This window comes from Ogataea philodendri, assembly GCF_020536065.1.
Source record: "Ogataea philodendri strain CBS6075 chromosome Unknown scaffold12, whole genome shotgun sequence".
Taxonomy (NCBI): Eukaryota; Fungi; Ascomycota; class Pichiomycetes; order Pichiales; family Pichiaceae; genus Ogataea; species Ogataea philodendri.
Genome location: NW_025764230.1, coordinates 1 through 17,388, shown reverse-complemented (window position 1 = coordinate 17,388; position 17,388 = coordinate 1). Strand labels below are relative to the sequence as shown.

At 50.0% G+C, this 17,388-nt stretch overlaps 15 protein-coding genes across 15 annotated transcripts; 8 read left to right on the top strand and 7 right to left on the bottom strand.

Annotated features, from left to right (window-relative positions):
* Positions 1–66: 66 nt before the first annotated feature.
* On the top strand, positions 67–804 carry OGAPHI_007181 (uncharacterized protein; the record flags this gene model as incomplete). Its single annotated transcript, XM_046208549.1, has 1 exon — positions 67–804. One exon carries the CDS (start codon positions 67–69, stop codon positions 802–804), a length of 738 nt encoding a protein of 245 aa, XP_046057687.1.
* Positions 805–878: 74 nt separating this feature from the next.
* On the bottom strand, positions 879–1,268 carry OGAPHI_007180 (uncharacterized protein; the record flags this gene model as incomplete). The annotated part of the gene is made up of 1 exon (XM_046208547.1): positions 879–1,268. The coding sequence occupies one exon, from the start codon at positions 1,266–1,268 to the stop codon at positions 879–881; it is 390 nt and encodes a 129-aa protein (XP_046057686.1).
* A 155-nt stretch (positions 1,269–1,423) lies between these two features.
* OGAPHI_007179 (uncharacterized protein) lies at positions 1,424–2,112 on the top strand (the record flags this gene model as incomplete). The annotated part of the gene is made up of 2 exons (XM_046208546.1): positions 1,424–1,569; positions 1,668–2,112. 2 exons carry the CDS (start codon positions 1,424–1,426, stop codon positions 2,110–2,112), a joined length of 591 nt encoding a protein of 196 aa, XP_046057685.1.
* Positions 1,507–2,199, bottom strand: OGAPHI_007178 (uncharacterized protein; the record flags this gene model as incomplete). The annotated part of the gene is made up of 2 exons (XM_046208545.1): positions 1,507–2,060; positions 2,130–2,199. 2 exons carry the CDS (start codon positions 2,197–2,199, stop codon positions 1,507–1,509), a joined length of 624 nt encoding a protein of 207 aa, XP_046057684.1.
* Positions 2,200–2,359: 160 nt separating this feature from the next.
* On the bottom strand, positions 2,360–2,731 carry OGAPHI_007177 (uncharacterized protein; the record flags this gene model as incomplete). Its single annotated transcript, XM_046208544.1, has 1 exon — positions 2,360–2,731. The coding sequence occupies one exon, from the start codon at positions 2,729–2,731 to the stop codon at positions 2,360–2,362; it is 372 nt and encodes a 123-aa protein (XP_046057683.1).
* Positions 2,732–2,778: 47 nt separating this feature from the next.
* Positions 2,779–3,384, top strand: OGAPHI_007176 (uncharacterized protein; the record flags this gene model as incomplete). Its single annotated transcript, XM_046208543.1, has 1 exon — positions 2,779–3,384. The coding sequence occupies one exon, from the start codon at positions 2,779–2,781 to the stop codon at positions 3,382–3,384; it is 606 nt and encodes a 201-aa protein (XP_046057682.1).
* Positions 3,385–3,462: 78 nt separating this feature from the next.
* On the top strand, positions 3,463–6,369 carry OGAPHI_007175 (uncharacterized protein; the record flags this gene model as incomplete). Its single annotated transcript, XM_046208542.1, has 1 exon — positions 3,463–6,369. One exon carries the CDS (start codon positions 3,463–3,465, stop codon positions 6,367–6,369), a length of 2,907 nt encoding a protein of 968 aa, XP_046057681.1.
* Positions 6,370–6,496: 127 nt separating this feature from the next.
* OGAPHI_007174 (uncharacterized protein) lies at positions 6,497–8,926 on the top strand (the record flags this gene model as incomplete). The annotated part of the gene is made up of 1 exon (XM_046208541.1): positions 6,497–8,926. One exon carries the CDS (start codon positions 6,497–6,499, stop codon positions 8,924–8,926), a length of 2,430 nt encoding a protein of 809 aa, XP_046057680.1.
* A 348-nt stretch (positions 8,927–9,274) lies between these two features.
* Positions 9,275–10,834, bottom strand: OGAPHI_007173 (uncharacterized protein; the record flags this gene model as incomplete). The annotated part of the gene is made up of 1 exon (XM_046208540.1): positions 9,275–10,834. The coding sequence occupies one exon, from the start codon at positions 10,832–10,834 to the stop codon at positions 9,275–9,277; it is 1,560 nt and encodes a 519-aa protein (XP_046057679.1).
* A 267-nt stretch (positions 10,835–11,101) lies between these two features.
* OGAPHI_007171 (uncharacterized protein) lies at positions 11,102–12,316 on the top strand (the record flags this gene model as incomplete). The annotated part of the gene is made up of 1 exon (XM_046208538.1): positions 11,102–12,316. The coding sequence occupies one exon, from the start codon at positions 11,102–11,104 to the stop codon at positions 12,314–12,316; it is 1,215 nt and encodes a 404-aa protein (XP_046057677.1).
* On the bottom strand, positions 11,341–11,893 carry OGAPHI_007172 (uncharacterized protein; the record flags this gene model as incomplete). The annotated part of the gene is made up of 2 exons (XM_046208539.1): positions 11,341–11,664; positions 11,846–11,893. 2 exons carry the CDS (start codon positions 11,891–11,893, stop codon positions 11,341–11,343), a joined length of 372 nt encoding a protein of 123 aa, XP_046057678.1.
* On the bottom strand, positions 12,317–15,369 carry OGAPHI_007169 (uncharacterized protein; the record flags this gene model as incomplete). Its single annotated transcript, XM_046208535.1, has 3 exons — positions 12,317–13,000; positions 13,089–14,768; positions 15,274–15,369. The coding sequence occupies 3 exons, from the start codon at positions 15,367–15,369 to the stop codon at positions 12,317–12,319; spliced, it is 2,460 nt and encodes an 819-aa protein (XP_046057675.1).
* OGAPHI_007170 (uncharacterized protein) lies at positions 12,870–15,002 on the top strand (the record flags this gene model as incomplete). Its single annotated transcript, XM_046208536.1, has 1 exon — positions 12,870–15,002. One exon carries the CDS (start codon positions 12,870–12,872, stop codon positions 15,000–15,002), a length of 2,133 nt encoding a protein of 710 aa, XP_046057676.1.
* A 75-nt stretch (positions 15,370–15,444) lies between the features above and the next one.
* On the top strand, positions 15,445–16,893 carry OGAPHI_007168 (uncharacterized protein; the record flags this gene model as incomplete). Its single annotated transcript, XM_046208534.1, has 1 exon — positions 15,445–16,893. The coding sequence occupies one exon, from the start codon at positions 15,445–15,447 to the stop codon at positions 16,891–16,893; it is 1,449 nt and encodes a 482-aa protein (XP_046057674.1).
* On the bottom strand, positions 15,775–17,013 carry OGAPHI_007167 (uncharacterized protein; the record flags this gene model as incomplete). The annotated part of the gene is made up of 2 exons (XM_046208533.1): positions 15,775–16,185; positions 16,291–17,013. The coding sequence occupies 2 exons, from the start codon at positions 17,011–17,013 to the stop codon at positions 15,775–15,777; spliced, it is 1,134 nt and encodes a 377-aa protein (XP_046057673.1).
* Positions 17,014–17,388: the final 375 nt, after the last annotated feature.

Genomic DNA, 17,388 nt, shown 5'->3' with positions numbered 1-17,388 from the left:
TTCGTTGTAAAAATTTTATTGCGGGAGGGATATTTTCTATATTATTTATTTTAGCGTCGATCGACTATGAGCATTTCGACAAGACTCTCGATTGCGTGGGATTCGGCCCCGGAGCCCGCAGAGGCCACCGACACACTGATTCTCAACTCACCAAAGGATAAGTTTGTGGACGTGCGCCCGCTGATCAAGTCCGATCTCGCGTTCCCCTTTGAGTGGGCTTTTGCAGGGGAGGCCAAGCTGCTGGCAGCTGACGGGTCCAAGCTCGAGTTCTCGCACGATTTCTTTGACTCTGTGTTCATCCACGAGTGGACCGAGGCCAAGAAGAGGGAATTGGCCGGCCAGGCCGCGAAATACCCGTTGAAGGAAGACATCTCCAAAGATGTGGGATACTTTGAAAAGCTGCCTGACGGGACCCGTCGCGAAACGGGGGCCATGCTCAACTCTGCCACGGGCAAGGTGGAGAACTACGTGGAGATGTGGATGAGTGTGGACCCACTCAAGTCGAGCCCAGACAAGAAAGTCCAGGTGTCGTCGTCCAGCATCGAGCCCGTGCCGTGCCGCGTGTTCGAGGTGAAGAGCGGCGGCGAGGGCAGGTTTATGCGGGTGGGCAATTGGGCACAGGGCGTGTTCTGGGACAAGAACAACCTGGAGCAGCCGATTTCTGTGGTCAGACTGTTCTATAACGGCAGCTGGTCTCCCGTGCTGGAACACGGTTCGGTGGACATGTTCCCCGCTGCTGATGCGAGCGTCCAAGTGGGGGAGACTGTTGAACGCGGAACCGTTGTGTGGCACGCGGTGGAATAAGTACTGGAAATTTACCGGAGATAGACATTCATGGACTAAAGAGACGTTAATGATGTAATATTCTTCTATACTTCTTAATGGTGGTGGCCTGGCTCCTCTTCCTCCTCAAACACAAACCAGTCGTCTGGGTTGTACTCCTCGGTGGTAGCGGCACCAGCGTTCTCGGCCACTTCAACCTTGGAAGAGTCGTATTCAGCCAGGGCGTCGGCACCCTCAGCCTCCAAAGCAGGGACCTTAGCAGCCTGTGGAAGTTTCCATGCCTTGGTGGCGGCCTCAGCGTCGGCAGCAGACAGTGGGGTTGGCTTGAAAGCCTTCAATTCCTTGAGATAGAGATCGGCCACGAGGTTGTTTCTCACGGCCGAAACGGAAAGATTTCTCACGTTCTGACGAACAGCGAGTTTCTGCGAGTTAGCAATGGCATGTAGATTCACACGTACTGAAGATCTGGCAACAAGGTTCAACATTTTAGATCGTTCTTGAGAGATGTGTACGAATAAGAACGGAGAATTTTCGTTGGTTGAGAGGCAGAGGTGGGAGGTGGACGGGGCTACGTAACCGAAATTGGTGGATTTTTTTTTTCGCTCTCTCTCCGTGTGCTGTGCACTGCTGTTTTAAAAACATGGTTAGTTTTCTTGATCTTCCAATACATACATCTCTACACCGTGACAGCAAAACACTCTTGATTAATAATGGAGACAAGAATCACAAGTCAGCGTCGTCCTCATCAGGCAATGGCATAGCAGCGGCTTGGTCCATCTCAGCCTGGTACTTGGCCATCAAGTCAGCGTCGACAGACACTTCAGGTGGAGCAAGAGCTGGAGACTCAACAAACTCCAGCTGGGAGTTACCAACAAGCTTTCTAGCCAACCACAAGAATGGCTTCTCGAAGTTGTAGTTGGACTTGGCGGAAATGTCAAAGTATTGCAAGTTCTTCTTTCTGTGGAAAGTGATGGTCTTGGCCTTGACTTTTCTTTCCTTGACATCGACTTTGTTACCACACAAGACAATTGGGATGTTTTCACACACTCTGACCAAGTCTCTGTGCCAGTTAGGAACGTTCTTGTAGGTGATTCTGGAGGTGACGTCGAACATGATGATACCACATTGACCGTTGATGTAGTAACCGTCTCTCAATCCACCGAATTTTTCTTGTCCAGCAGTGTCCCAGACGTCGAACTTGATCTCACCGAAGTTGGTGTAGAACGACATTGGGTGGACCTCAACACCGGAGGTGGCCATGTATTTTTTCTCAAACTCTCCAGTCAAGTGTCTCTTGACGAAAGTGGTCTAAATGTTAGTTGTTTGTGACATTGCTTGTGCTATACTTACTTTACCGGTACCACCATCTCCAACCAGGACGAGCTTGAATGTAGGAACTTGTTGTTGAGCCGACATAACTAAAACTTAGGGATAAACAAAGGCACGCCTTTTGATTTTATCCAGCAAAATCAAGGAAAATTTTTTTGGACAAGCGTGCACGACCAGTTTTAGGAAGGTAGCAAGGGGAGGAGAGGGGCAACTACAACAGTAAAGGTCCACTATTATTCGCTCTATATCATTTGGGTCTGGCCAGATCGCTCACCGGCTCTGTTGCACGTTTCCAGTCGGCAACGGTTTTCTTCTCCGCAGACGTGTCGGAGGATGTCATCCACGCTGGTGGGTTGGGGAACCCGTTCAACGTGGGTGGAGGAGGCAATTGCAGCTCGGACTTCGCAGTATGTGTGCCTGGCATCCCGCCGTAGTGCACTTTTAAGCTATATTCCCACGGCAGCTCGTTGGGTTCCAAGAGCCCGTTTTTCCTGGCCACCTCCTCGTAGTACTCGCAGTAGAACGACAGGTGGTTCCGGCCCTGCAAATGCGACTTACGCACGCTCAGCGAGTCGTGAGTCAGATACGACTTGCAGTAGTCGCAGTAGTATTTGGGCATAACACTGGGAAAATAATTAAATTAAATTTAATTATTTCAGTGTCGCAATGTCGTTGCCCTTGGTTTATGATTCCACGGGGAAAAAAGTGGCTTTGGACGAAGACGTTCCTGCCAAGTCCTTTGAAGACCTACAACTGGAGATTACTCAGCTGAACACGCTCATCAAGGACTACGTGAACTCGAACGTTGATGTTCCCCCAGTGCCAACAAAAGACCACTACACAAAGAACCTGAGCATGATGATCAAAAAAATGCACGAGAGCGCAGCAAACTCGATGAGAGCCAAGAAATATAACGACGCGGCCAAACAGTTTGGCGTCGCGCTCGGCCTTGCGGCCGCCAGACCAAAGTTCGAGAACTTCCAAATGACCATCAGCGAGGTGCTGATCTGTCTTGTTGGCCGCTGCGACGCCAACATCATGCTGAAAAACTGGGCCGACGGCTATGCGGATGCCGACATGTTGTGCCAATTGGCCGCAAACATCCCAGAAAACCATCTGCGTAAAGGTGTTTGCCAGACCGGTCTGGGCAATCTCCTGGCTGCAAAAACCGATTTCGAAAGAGGCCTGTGTTTCAACTCGGCCCACCCAAAGCTGAAGGAAGAGCTCCAGAAGGTCCAGTTGCTCATCGCAGAGGAAAATGGCGAGGCTTAGTCCTTTTTGTATCGCTCTGCTACATAGATATACATATTGCGGCTGTGCAAAAACAATTATCTTTTGTTTATTTTCTTAATGTTTTCTCACGATGGGGAAGTCATCCAAATAGAGGGCGACTCTTCGCCGTTGCACGAGGACCTGTTTGGGTCGGCCTCGTCAGACACCAGCACGGAGTCCCCGCAAGTTTCGCCCGAAATGCCTGCCCAGGTCAGATTCTATACCCCGTTCGATAGTGCCAATGGCGTAAAGGACTCGAACGTGAAAAGCGAGTCTCAGGCGCCAGATAAACGTCGCAAGCTCGACCAGCTAGTCAAAGAGGGTCCCTCGGACGTGATCGATCTGACTTCCGACGTGGAGGACGAAATCAAAGATGAAAATCACGATAGTGAACAGTCCGATGACGAAGTCATTTTTGTCGGTTCCACCACCATCTCGCATCCAGAACCTGTTCAACCACATCAGGCCAGTCCTCCCGTGGACAGAGACCATATTCGTGACTCACTGGTGAAGGGAAGAGAACATCTGACAAAACTGAACGAGGTTGTCAAATCATTGATCGAACGACGCACCTCTCTTATCAAGTTCACCTCTGGTGGTATTGGTAAACTGTCAGAACAGGTTCTTGCCAGCTATCATATGAAGATCAGCAATATAAACAACAAGATAAACGACTACTTCAAACGGATCCGAGAAACAACGTCCAAAATCAACCTATTAGCAAATTACGAGCACACGCAGCAATCACAACATTTCCAGCCATCGCAGGCATTGGGACCCGCCCAGTCGATGTACCAATTCGGTGAGAATAGCATGAACCGTCTCTCGAACTTGTACGCTTTCAATCCGTACATGCAACGCTACAACGACAATTCCGAAGCTGACAATATCAAAGATCTTTTGGATAATATTCGGCCCGACGAAGAGTTTGAGGATGGAATAGAGAAAACCCCGGAACAGCTCAGTATCGGGCTGCTGAAACATCAGCGAATCGGGTTGAAATGGATGCTCAGCATGGAAGACTCGAAAAATAAAGGAGGAATCCTTGCTGACGATATGGGACTCGGTAAAACAGTCCAGGCAATTGCACTGATGGTGGCCAATAGTGCGCAAAGTGGCTCCTGTAATACTAATCTGGTGGTGGCTCCAGTTTCGCTTTTACAACAGTGGGGCCAAGAGTTGGAGTTCAAGTTGAAGAAAGAGCATCAATTGAACTACTACATCTACCACCAAAATAACAGACTCACGAGGTTCAAAGACATGTCCAAGTTTGATGTTGTTTTGGTGTCGTACAACACTTTGACGTCGGAAATGAAGAAACATTACAAGGAAGCTCTTGAGGATCTGAAAAACAAAAAGAAGTCTACTTTGCCTGAACGCGGCGACGGTGGATTGGAGTATGAGTCGCCTTTTTATACTCCAGACGCCGTTTTTCGACGTATATTCCTGGACGAGGCCCAGTCGATCAAAAACAAGCTTACACAGGGATCCAAGGCCGTTGCTTTACTCAAGGCTGAATATAGGTGGTGTCTTTCGGGAACTCCTATCCAGAACAACATTGACGAGCTGTTTCCGATATTGAGGTTTTTGGAGATCAAGCCATACTGCGACGAGAAACTGTTCAAAGAGCGTATTTCCAATCCGCTGGGAGGCAATTACGGTAACGAAAGCCGCGCTTTGCGGACGGTGCAGGCGCTGCTTTCTGCTATTCTTCTTCGTCGGACCAAGAGTTCGCTTATTGACGGAAAACCTATTTTGCAGCTTCCGGAAAAACACGTTGTGGTGGACCATGTTGAAATGAAGGCAGACGACCGTGAATTTTACCTTGCCTTGGAAGCCAAGTCTGCGCGTACTGCAAACCAGATTCTGAACACAGAGGCAGAAAGCGGTGGTGGTAAGGGTCAATACAGCGAGATATTGACACTGTTGCTACGTTTAAGACAAGCGTGTGACCACAGGTTTTTGGTGCAGATCGGACAGGATAAAGAGCGAGAATTCAAGGCTGATCAGATCAAGAACGGGTTCAAAGCGGCCAGAAAGTTTACACCCGAACAGTGTGAGCAGATAAATGAAGAGCGCGGGAACGGGTTCACGTGTCAGATGTGTTTTGAGGTGATTGAAGCAGACATGAATGTGATTCTTCTGGGTAATTGCGGTCATTCTGTGTGCAAAGACTGTGTGGAGCAATTTTTTGAGGACAACCAGGAAACCGTTTGGAACGGCGACCGGTCTGCGCGGTGCAAGACGTGCGAGAAGGCCAGCAGCGAGAGTTTGTGTGTTGAGTTGCCTGTTTTCGATGCTGTTTGCAACAAGCAGCAAGATTGGAAGCAGGTTCAACGACAATTCAACATCCAGAATCAGACTTTGAACTCTGTGCAAAGGGCGGCGAAAGTCAAGGAGCTAATTGAGAGCGAAGGCGGCGGACTGGTTATATCTGCCAAGATCGAGCGTTGTTTGTCGCTGATCAACGATATTCTCATCAACAAGCCAGGAGAAAAGATCATTATCTTTTCGCAGTTCATGGTGCTGTTTGACATTTTGGAGTTGTTTCTACAAGAACAAGGGATTGAGTTTCTACGGTACGACGGGTCTATGAACGTGGAGGCGAAAAGCGCGAGCGTGGCGACGTTTTACCAAAACGATGCAAAACGAGTGATGCTGCTTTCGCTAAAAGCAGGAAATGTCGGACTTACGCTTACGTGTGCGTCACACGTTATCATTTTGGAACCGTTTTGGAATCCGTTTGTGGAAAGGCAAGCACAGGATAGAGTGCACCGGATTTCGCAAGAAAGGGAAGTGTACGTGCACCGGATATTAATCCGGGGAACTGTGGAGGACAGGATCATGGATTTGCAGGCGGAAAAAGAGAAGCTTGTGGACAGTGCCTTGGACCCTTCGGCACGCAAGACGGTCAACAGACTGAGTCGTGTGGAGCTCGGGTTCTTATTTGGCTTGAATGGACTCAGCACGTTGGAAAATGAGTAGTGTGGGGTAAACGGATGCAGTTCCTCGTGGGGTGTGTACGGAGACCGAAAATGCTTATATAATTTTTTTTGTTTTAAAGTATCAAATATAGGGGTGTACCGGGTGAGATTTGGAACGAACACCCAAGATGGAACCTTTTGCCGTGCCCTTGACGCCGCGTCCAGAGCTCAACAGCACGTCGCCTGTCCCCACCCAGATCAAGGACAAGAAAGGGCGGTCGACCTCGTGCTACTTGTGTCAGAAACGCAAACAAAAGTGCGACCAACGGTCTCCAAGCTGTACCAACTGTATTAAAACGCAGACAACGTGTATCCAGCCGCCGCGGTACGGAACAAGTAACAAGGCCAACGTGAAGAGCGAGTACACCATTTTTCTGGAGAAAAAAGTGCAACGTTTAGAACGTTTGTTGGAAACACATCCCCGCGAGGAAAACGGGGAGGCGTCGACGAAATACCGCAAGATCCGCCCGCTATTGAACCCACATGAGGTGCAACCGTCTGTGAACAGGTTTTATTCCGCCGTCAGCAAGCCGTACGACGAGTTTTTGCTCGAATTCGCCGATAACTATAACTCGTCCATGATTGCACGATTTCGGCTTCAAGAGTTTTTCAAAAAGGAACCCGTTTTCGACGTGGACGCCAAACTCGCCAAACACCTCGTGGACATCTACTTTGCCCTGCTACAATACAAGTTTCCGGCGCTAAATGAACAAGAGGTGCTCCGGTTCCAGACAGATTATTACAACGGCATACAGCCAAGGTCTGAGGACGACTACCATTTTGGCTGTGCAAGGATGTTTCTTGTTTATTCTCTGAGCTCGATGTTGCACGAGACAACGGGCAAGTACAAAGGCCCAGAGCCGTTGCAGTACTTCTCGTCCGCTCTGCGGCACATTGTGCTGATGAAGAACGCGCTCAAGCTGCAAAAGATCGAACTGTTGATGCTGTTGTCGTGCAATCTGATCAGGACCGATAAGGACAGCAACGGGCTTTACGACGTGATTTGCGAATCGATGAGTCTGTGCATCGAGCTGAAGCTTGAGAAGACAGCCAGCTACCGCAACATTCCGCCAGCGAAGAAAGACCGTCAAATGCGGCTGTTCTGGTGCTGCTACTTGCTGGAAAAAGCCATAGCGGTGGCAGTTTCCAAGCCGTTCGTTTTAAGAGAGAGCGAGACCGACAGAGACCTGCCTGTGTTTGAGTACGAGCCGTCTAAGGCCATGCACCCGACTGACGGGCCGTTTTTTATCAACCAGATCATCAAGATCCGACGCACCGAGGCCCGTTTTATCGAGCAGCTCAATATCCTGGGCAGCACGTCCATCACCACGAAGGACCAGCTCCCTGCCGTGGAGCAGTTCTTCCAGGAGCTGCAAACGTGGCGGAATGAATGCCACGGGTTCACTCGGGGTATCGAAAACGAAACTTTGAACATCTACTACTACCGGTCGGTCAGAAACCTGATCCAGCCGTTCCTGGAGCTTCTGGACCCGGAAGACAGACTTTTCAAGGAGTGCCAAGCTGCGGCCGGCCAGATCTGCCAGAGCATCAAAGCATTCCATCAAAAGACCATTAGAGGCTTTTCGTTAATCAACGTTCACACAACCTTTATTGCTGGAGTCACTCTTATATATTGTCTATGGTTGCACAGGAACAGAGACGACATGCGCAGAAAGCTGCTTGGAGACGACAAGAAGCACACAAGACCCGTTGTTTCGGAGACCCTGTTTGCCGGGCTGGACGATTTGCGTGCGTGCTCCATCTCGTTGTACGTGATGTCTGAGCGGACCAAGTTTGCGCTCTCTTTTAGAGAAACGTTTGAGGAGCTGATGCATGCCACGATTGGCAATTTGATCCTTCGTTGCGGACCAGACTCGTCAGAGGTTTCAAACCATCCTCCTATCGCTATGCCTCCAGCCACGATGCGCAAACCGTTGCAGCACTACACCGTGGAGTCGGAGCTTAACATGAAGCCGACCGACGCCGACCGGCGTGAGGAGGAGGAAATGAGCAAGAGACGGGGCCAGCTCACAAGAAGCACAATTCCAAAAGGCCTCAACCACTTGTTGATCCACTCGCCGCCATTGCCCGCACAGAACTCATACCTTGCGCCGCACGTTGCGTCGTCGCCGTCCAGCTTGCGGAGCACCGCGAGCGCCTTGACCGAACAGCCGATCACGACCGCATCGATCTCGTCTCCACAGCCGTTGAAGCTGCTACCAACCGGAGAAACTTACAGCCCGCAACCGATGCCGCAGCCGATGCCGCAACCGTACATGGCTCCTCCGTTCAACTCGGTGCAAAACATTCCCGAGATGATGCCGTTTGTGGGCCGCACCACAGCGATGATCAACAACATCTCGGTCTGGACGGGAGAGAGCGGACAGCAGATCCCGCAAACAGGTCTCTCCATGATGCAGGGCTCCAACAAACCGCTGAATATGGGCACGCAGCTGCCTATGTACGACGTCGGCTACAGCCAGCCAGACGACATGTTTGCATGGCCGTGGCAGAACGACCAGCTACCCGATGCCGGGGATTTCGCGTTCCTGCCTTGAAAAATTAGTTCTGGGGAGGAAACCCGTGCACGCGTGCATGTATTGTTGACTGTACTAAAAAAAAACTTTCTTTTGACTATCAACACGTTGAATTTCACCATGAGCGTGATCGATGGACTGAAGTACGCGTATGGGTTCTACTATTTCTTGTTCCCCCACTATATGTTGACTAAGAAAGAGTCCTGGGCTCTCCATTTCACAAACTTGATGCTGGTTATGGTGGTGGTTTATTGCGCAAATCTTGTGATAGCCCCTGTTGTTGCCAACCTGGTGGATTCCGCGTTGAGACCAGTGTTTGAATTGAAAGGCTAGCGGGACTAGTCGTCGGTTCTGTGTTTGTTTTCAGATTTAAGTAGCTTTTGTTGATGCAGTTTCTGACTTTAATTCATCGATTTCAGGTTCTGGCTTAGCCTCGTTTTCGGAACTCGAAATTTGTAGCTTGGTGAGGCTGGTGACCGACCCGTCCAATTGCTTGTGGAGCGCGTCTGCAGAGTCCTGGAGCTTGGAAGGCTCGGCTGGCCCAGCTGCTGGCACCGGCTGCGCGTCCGACGACAGGTCTATCAGGTCATGCGGGAACGGATTGTTGGCAGACCATTTTTTCTTGATAGGTGTGGAACTCGAAGTTGTAGAATCAGGCTGCACCGTTGGCTGGTTCTCCGTTTGTGGAGGCTCTGGAGGCTTCTCTGGGGTCGGCTGAACCACCGGTGCGGTCGCAGACTCGCCACTCAGGTGGATTTCAGGGAACTTGTCCATGTTAAACTCGACCAAGGAATCTTGAGATGGATGGCTGGTCTTCAGACCCGCAGAAGACGCTCCTGTTTGCTCCTTCGATGTGTTGCCTTGCTCCTTGGCAGTGTCCACGGTGAGGACAGGAACAACAGGGTCTTGCGGTGTCGATTTGAACGGAGAGTACATTGGGATGATGCTTGCTGTGAATTGCTGGATTGGCGGGTGCACCTGCTCTGGCGTAGGATACTTGTACTCTCCCTGTCTGTAGAAGTCCTCAATGCCTTCGGGGACGTCCTTGTCCATCATGTGGCACAGTTCGGCAATGACTTGGTAGATATTTGGACGGTAGACTGGGTTCTCTTGCAGCATGATGTTGATGAGGTTTTTCAGCGAAGGGGAGTACTGCGGGGACGACGGGAACCGGTAAGCGGCATGCAAAATGGCAAGCTCTCCAGCAGTCTCGAACGGCGTGAAGTAGTAGCACAATTTATAAAGGAAAATGCCAACGGCCCAGATATCTGATTTCTCATCCACGGGCAATCCGCGGTACAGATCGATCATTTCGGGAGCTCTGTACTGCGGGGTTGTTTGTCTAAGAATATCGTTTGTCAATAGCTGGAACTCGTGCTGGTTGCGCGGCGGACGCAGCACAGGACAGGTGGATCCGAAATCACACAGTTTAAAAGTGTACTTCTCGTCGATCAAAACGTTTTCGATCTTGATGTCTCTGTGAATCAGCTTGAGCTTGTGCATAGCGTACACACCTTGTGAAATATCCAGCATGATCTTGAGAATTTCCGGTTCCGACAGCTTTGTGCTTAGACGGGCGTTCATGTGATCCAGCAATGACTTGTTGGGACACAATTCCATCAGCACAAGCACCTCGTAAGAGTGGGTGTTTGCCACTCTGGACGCGTTGGAGTCTATGTATTTTACCACGTAGTCGCAGTGAGCAAGTCTTTGCATCACTTCGACCTCCGCACGCAGTAAATTAAGTCCTTCTTTGTTGGGCACAACCACCCTCTTGAGACAAGCGAAATCCGGCTTCTCGCTGATTTGGACAAGATACACGTGTGCAAACCCGCCGGCAGAGATGTAGTTGACAATCTTTGCGCGGTGGGATCCAACGTGTAGCTCAGTTCCGGGCGGTAGCCGCTCCAAGACAGGGGGTTCTGACATGAGAATAATAAATGTGAGAGAAAAAGAGAGCTTAAATTTCCGTGATTTACATTGGGTGGGTGTGGCAGATATGCAGGGGTCTAAGCAGTGGGTGTCAGGAACACACGCTATTTACTCAACAGTGGGGGAAGACTGTGTCCCGCGTGACAACGTGTGCTACATTGACGCCAGAAACAAGTAAATCGTCTGTTGTGAGGAATACCTGTTTTGTGCCATCGGTCCTCCCCACTGGCACACTAAACTTTTTTTTCACCGTTTAGTTTATTCATGAACCTTTCTCTTTTGGACCCCTTCGCCGTTGCCAAGGAATACCCGGACACCTTGATCCAGACTTTGGCGTACGGACACTCAACTCAGATCAGGTTCAGTCAGAAGGGCGACTACCTGGCGTCGGGTCTGGCCGATGGAATCATTCTCATAATCGACACAGACACCAATTCCACGATCCAAGTTTTACGCGACCACACACGGGCAATCACCTCGTTATGTTGGTCTAAATGCGGCCGCTACCTGCTGTCGTCGTCAAGAGACTGGAAAGTGAACTTATGGGACCTTTCGAGCTGCAAAGTTATTCGAAGCTGCAATTTCGAATGTCCCGTTTGGTGCAGCGTGATGAATCCCGCAAACAAGTTCCAGTTTGTGGCCGCATTGGTCGATAACGACCCTGTTTTTGTGGACGTGGAGAACGAGCCCAAAATCACACAGTTGGCTACCAGTCCATATGGAGTCGAGAATCCACCAAGACAGTCTACATTGACGGTCAATTTCACGCCGGACGCAAAGTACATCTTCACGGGGACCAGCAAGGGCTGGCTCAATGTGATAGAAACCTCGACCGCTCAATTGGTGCGAAGCTTGAACGTTTGTGGGTCGAATATCAAAAACATTGAAATTTCACCAAACTCTGCGAAACTGGCCGTCAACTCCAGCGACAGAATCATCAGACAGTACACAATGCCCAAACTGGAAGTTCCTGTGGGGGAATGGGAGTTTGAGCTTGAAAACCGGTACCAGGACGCCGTGAACAGACTGCAATGGAACGCTCTGAGATTTAACCATAATTCGGAGTATTTGTGTGCTTCTACTCTGGGAGCAACGCACGATGTGTACATATGGGAGACGGCACTGGGATCTTTGATTAAGATCCTGGAAGGATCGAACGACGAGCTGTTGGCCGTGGACTGGAATTACAGAAAGTGCTGGATCGTGGCTTCCACGATGGACACGGGAACACTGTTCATCTGGTCGGTTGTGATTCCGCAGAAATGGAGTGCTCTGGCTCCGGACTTCGAGGAGATTGAGCAGAATATCGATTACGAGGAAAAAGAAGACGAATTCGATTACGTCGACGAAGACGACATGAATAAACAAATAGAGGAGGAGGGCGAAGAAGTGGACATTCTGCGACGGGAAGAAGTGGACGCACGCGGATTCCCGTTTGTGGACTCGTTTGTGATCGACAGTGTGCCTGTTTCGGAGTGATCAGCAGCATCCGCGGTTTTCAGGCGTGGCTATTGTGATGGCATCGTAACTGAGATCTCCGTATTGAACTCCACTGGAAGGGTCTTCTGGATTCAGCAGACCAAGCTCCACTTTGGTGACAATCGACCCGGCAACGGTCTCGAAGATGGCATCCACGTTGGAGTTCTCTAGCGCACTCGTTGCAATGTACTGGACAGACCGTTGCAACGTTTTGGAGCACTGTTCGACCAGCTCTGTGATCTCCGTTTTGGATAGCGGGCTTTCCAGGTCACTCTTGTTACCCACGAGCACAATACACGAGTCAGGAAGCGTGAGGTTGTAAACGTCCTGGATAAACTCCAACACAGCCTGGAAACTGGATCTGGAACTGAGATCAAACACCACCACGATTCCGCCGGCCCCGCGATAATAGGACCTGGTGAGCGCGCGAAAGCGTTCCTGGCCCGCGGTGTCCCAGATCTGGAGTTTCAACCTGGTGCTGTCCCCCACCACAACCACTTTAGATGCGACCCCCACGCCAATTGTTTGGGACAACGTACGCCAATCCCGCGAAATGTACCGATGGAGCAAGGACGACTTGCCACAGCCAGACGCGCCAATAAGAACGATCTTGCTCAGATACTCGTATTGCTCGCGTATTCGCGGGATGGTCGACTTGGAGTCTAGCGAAGAGAGACTTGTTTTCTTAAACATGGAGATTTATAAATCAAAAATTAGCACGGCTGTGCTCATGTATTTTATAAGTGTACTACTAGCTCTATTTCTTAAGAACCGAAGAATCGTGGGTCTGGGCGTATCTTCCCGATGGGTCCTCGTGGCATCCCCACTCGGCCTTTGGCACCCATCTCATGACGGTGGATGCGGCAGCCTTGGATGGGAAAAGCTCGTCGAACTTGCATCTGTAGAAGTAAGCTTCCTTGGTGGTTGGAACGTCGGTACCCCACTCTGGCTTTGGATTAGCGAACTCCTCGTCAGAGACGCTCTTCTCGGCAAGCTCCTTCAATCCGTCAATCCAGGAGTATCCCACACCGTCGGAGAACTGTTCCTTCTGTCTCCACAAGATGTCGTCTGGCAAGTATGGCTTGGCAGATGGATCGTCGCTGGTGTCAAAGGCCTTTCTCAAGATGTACTTCTCGATCTTACCGGCCTTCTGGTCGATCATCTTGTATTTAGGATCGATGTTCAAGCACAAGCTCAGGAACTGCTTGTCAAGGAACGGCACACGGGCCTCCAATCCCCAAGCCATGGTCGACTTGTTGGCTCTAAGACAGTCGGCATAGTGCAAGTTTCTGACACGCTTGATACACTCGGAGTGGAACTCCTTTGGAGTAGGTGCTGCAGCAAAATACAAGTATCCTCCAAAGATTTCGTCGGAACCTTCACCAGAAAGAACCATCTTCACACCTTGAGCCTTGATCTTTCTGGACAGCAAGTACATTGGAGTCGAGGCACGGATGGTCGTCACATCGTAGGTCTCCAAGTTGTAGATGACGTCGGAAAGAGCATCAAATCCTTCCTCAACAGTGAAAGTGTGCTCGTGGTGGATGGTTCCAATGTATTTAGCAACCTTCTGGGCAGCAACCAAGTCTGGAGCTCCAGGAAGACCAATGGCATACGAGTGCAGTCTGGTCCATCCAGAAAGAGCAAGGTGGCCCTGCTCGTCCACACCGGTCAAGGTGTGAGAAGCGTCGATTCCTTCGGTTTGCGAATCAGCCTCCTTGGCAGCCTTATTAGTTTCCCGAGCAGCAATCGATGCAATCAAGGACGAGTCCAGACCTCCAGAAAGCAAGACACCGTATGGAACTTCGGCCATCAGTCTCTTTCTCACAGCAAGCTCAAGAGTCTCTCTGATCTTGGTGTAATCAACAGGAGTGGTTGGAACCGACTCTGGGTCCCACCAGGACGGCGTGAAGTATCTGGTGGTCTCGTCGGTCTTCGAGTCGTAGATGTGTCCTGGAGGGAACAAGATGATCTCGTCACACTCGTCAGTCAGACATTTGAGCTCGGATGCAAAAAACACAGCACCCGGTCTCTGGGAAGAACGGCCCATATACAGCGTCGTGACACCAATAGGGTCTCTGGCAGCAATGATACGGTCCTCCTGCTTGTCGTACAGCACGTAAGCAAACATACCGTCCAAGTATTTAGGAGAGTCCAAGCCGTACTTTTGGAAAAGTGGAATGATCGGCTCGCAATCAGACAAAGTCTTGAACTTGTAGTCCTTCAACTCGTCTCTAAGCTGAATGTGGTTGTAGATCTCTCCGTTAACACTCAAAGTGTATCTCTCGTCCGGGGAAGTGATTGGTTGAGCACCGGCGTCAAGTCCAACAATAGCCAATCTCTCGTGGCACAAAATGGTGTTGTTGATCACCTTGTTTCCCGACCAGTCAGGACCACGGTGTCTGATCCGCTTGGAGTACTGGAGGGCCTTGTCCTTGAAGGACCCTATCTTCTCGACGTTGTACGCTGCAAAGATACCACACATGTTGAAGATAAGTTTTTCAACGGTGAAAATTTGGATCCATTTAGTCATCGTCGTGCGCAACCCAATTTGCCCAGATTAGCAGCTACCAGGGCGGATCGGGTAGCAAGCGATGGGGGAAATGTGGTGGGGGGTGTAGTTGGTCGTAACATGCAGCTGGCTATTGTGGCCATGCTGCTTGTTGATGGAGCCCAGCAGGTGTGACATGGAGCTTGTTGTGTTACCCGGCTTTCGGAGTATGAAGCTGGAGTGCAAGACAAGACTGGAGAGAAGGGGAGGCCTTGGAGCGGATTTGATGGGTCATTAGAGAGATGGAAAGAGGTGTGTTACTCTTGTTTCGTTCTCAGCTTGTCCCAATATCGATTTCCAAACACCTTCCCGTGTACACCCCCACTACATACGGTTTTAAATATCGCCTGTTTCTAAACATCCAACATCTGACTCACAGTTGACCTGCATTCAACTACAGGATTACACCCAGTCCCCCACCACCAATGTCCCAGTCTGTTGAGTCCCCTGCCGTAAATCTGATATGCCCCCACCACTCTGGAATTTGGGATGTGGCTCCCATTTCTGCTCAAATTTTTACTCTTAATTCATGCTCAAATTTGTTCGCCCCCTTTCTTTTCTCTCTAGAAGTAACAAAATGAGTGTTTCTGAATCCATCAAGCCGCTTTTTGCGCAGATCGACAAGCTCAAGCCAGAGTATATCACCAGACTGGCCAACGCCGTTGCCATTCCTTCTGTTTCGGGCGATGAATCTCTCAGACCCAAGGTGTTTGCAATGGCCGATTTCCTGAAATCCCAGCTCGAATCGTTGGGGGCTGAAGATATACAGCTTCGTGATCTCGGTATTCAACCACCTCCAGTTTCGGACCCAAAATTACAATTGCCTCCAATTGTATTGGCTCGTTTCGGTAAGAATCCAGCCAAGAAAACTGTCTTGGTTTACGGCCACTACGACGTCCAACCAGCATTACTTGAGGACGGCTGGAATACAGACCCATTCAAGCTCGTTGAGAAGGACGGCAAACTTTACGGCCGTGGTTCCACCGACGACAAAGGTCCTGTGATCGGTTGGTTGAACGCAATCGAGGCGCACAACAAGTCCGGAATTGAGCTTCCTGTCAACCTTGTTTGTTGTTTTGAAGGTATGGAGGAAAGCGGATCTTTGGGTCTTGACGAATTGGTTGCCCAGGAGGCAGACAAGTACTTCAAGGGCGTCGACACCGTTTGTATCTCTGACAACTACTGGCTTGGAACCAAAAAGCCAGTGCTCACATACGGTCTGCGTGGATGCAGCTACTACCAGGTCAGTGTCAGTGGACCTGGCGCCGACCTCCACTCCGGTATCTTTGGAGGTGTTATCCACGAGCCAATGACCGATCTATTTAACGTCTTGTCCAAGTTGGTCGACACCAACGGAAACATTTTGATTCCAGGTGTGAACGAGATGGTGGCCCCAGTCACCGAGACAGAGGAGGGATTGTACGAGAAGATCGAATTCGACGTTGACGAATTGAATCTTGCTTCGGGCTCCAAGACTGCCATTTACCAGGACAAGAAGAACATTTTGATGCACAGATGGAGATACCCTTCTCTTTCCTTGCACGGAATTGAGGGTGCGTTCTCTGGTGGAGGAGCTAAGACCGTCATTCCAGCTAAGGTTGTTGGTAAATTCTCTATCAGAACTGTTCCAGACATGGACCCACGTAAATTGGACGAGTATGTGTTCAAGTTCGTGAAGGAGAAATTCGCCGAGCTCAAGTCTCCAAACCAGCTCAACGTCGAACTCATCCACGATGGAAACTACTGGGTTAGTGATCCATTCAATGAAGCATTCACTGCCGCTAGCAAAGCCACCAAGCTCGTGTGGAACGTTGAGCCAGATCTCACCAGAGAAGGTGGTTCTATTCCAATCACCTTGACGTTCGAAGAACAACTCAAGACCAATGTCCTGCTTCTGCCAATGGGTAAGGGTGACGACGGTGCTCACTCGATCAATGAGAAGATCGACGTTGCCAACTATTTGGAAGGTGTCAAGACCCTGAGTGCCTACCTGCACTTCTATGGTGCAGGAAGCGACAGCAAATAAACACACAGAGATGGTGCTAGTCAAATAGTGTCTTCTGTTTGACCGAACCCCCCCACTAAACAGTTCGTTATGGATAATATGAGATGTTCTAATATCGAGCGATCCGTGCCACCCACGCATCTCAAAGTGGGGGCTGCTGAAATGTATTTCGTCTCTTGGCCACTGTGGAAAAATGTTGCCCACTTTGCAATGTATTTATTTTAAATTGAAACAAACAAAACCAGAAGCGTCAGGCGACAAGCAGAAGAATCAGTGTTGATACTGCAACTGTAGGAAGGCTATTGGTCAGCTTGTTTGTTGATTTTCCCCATAATTTGGCTCCCGTCTTGTCTCATCCTCCAAGGTCCAAAAAAGGTAATTCCGTCAATATTGAGTTTTTGACCATTCTGACTCCACCATTCGATTCTTCAACTCCTCTAGATCACAGCGCCCATGTCAACGACCTTCTATCTGCTCTTGTTGACGAGTTATTCCACTTTCAAATTGGTCACGTGA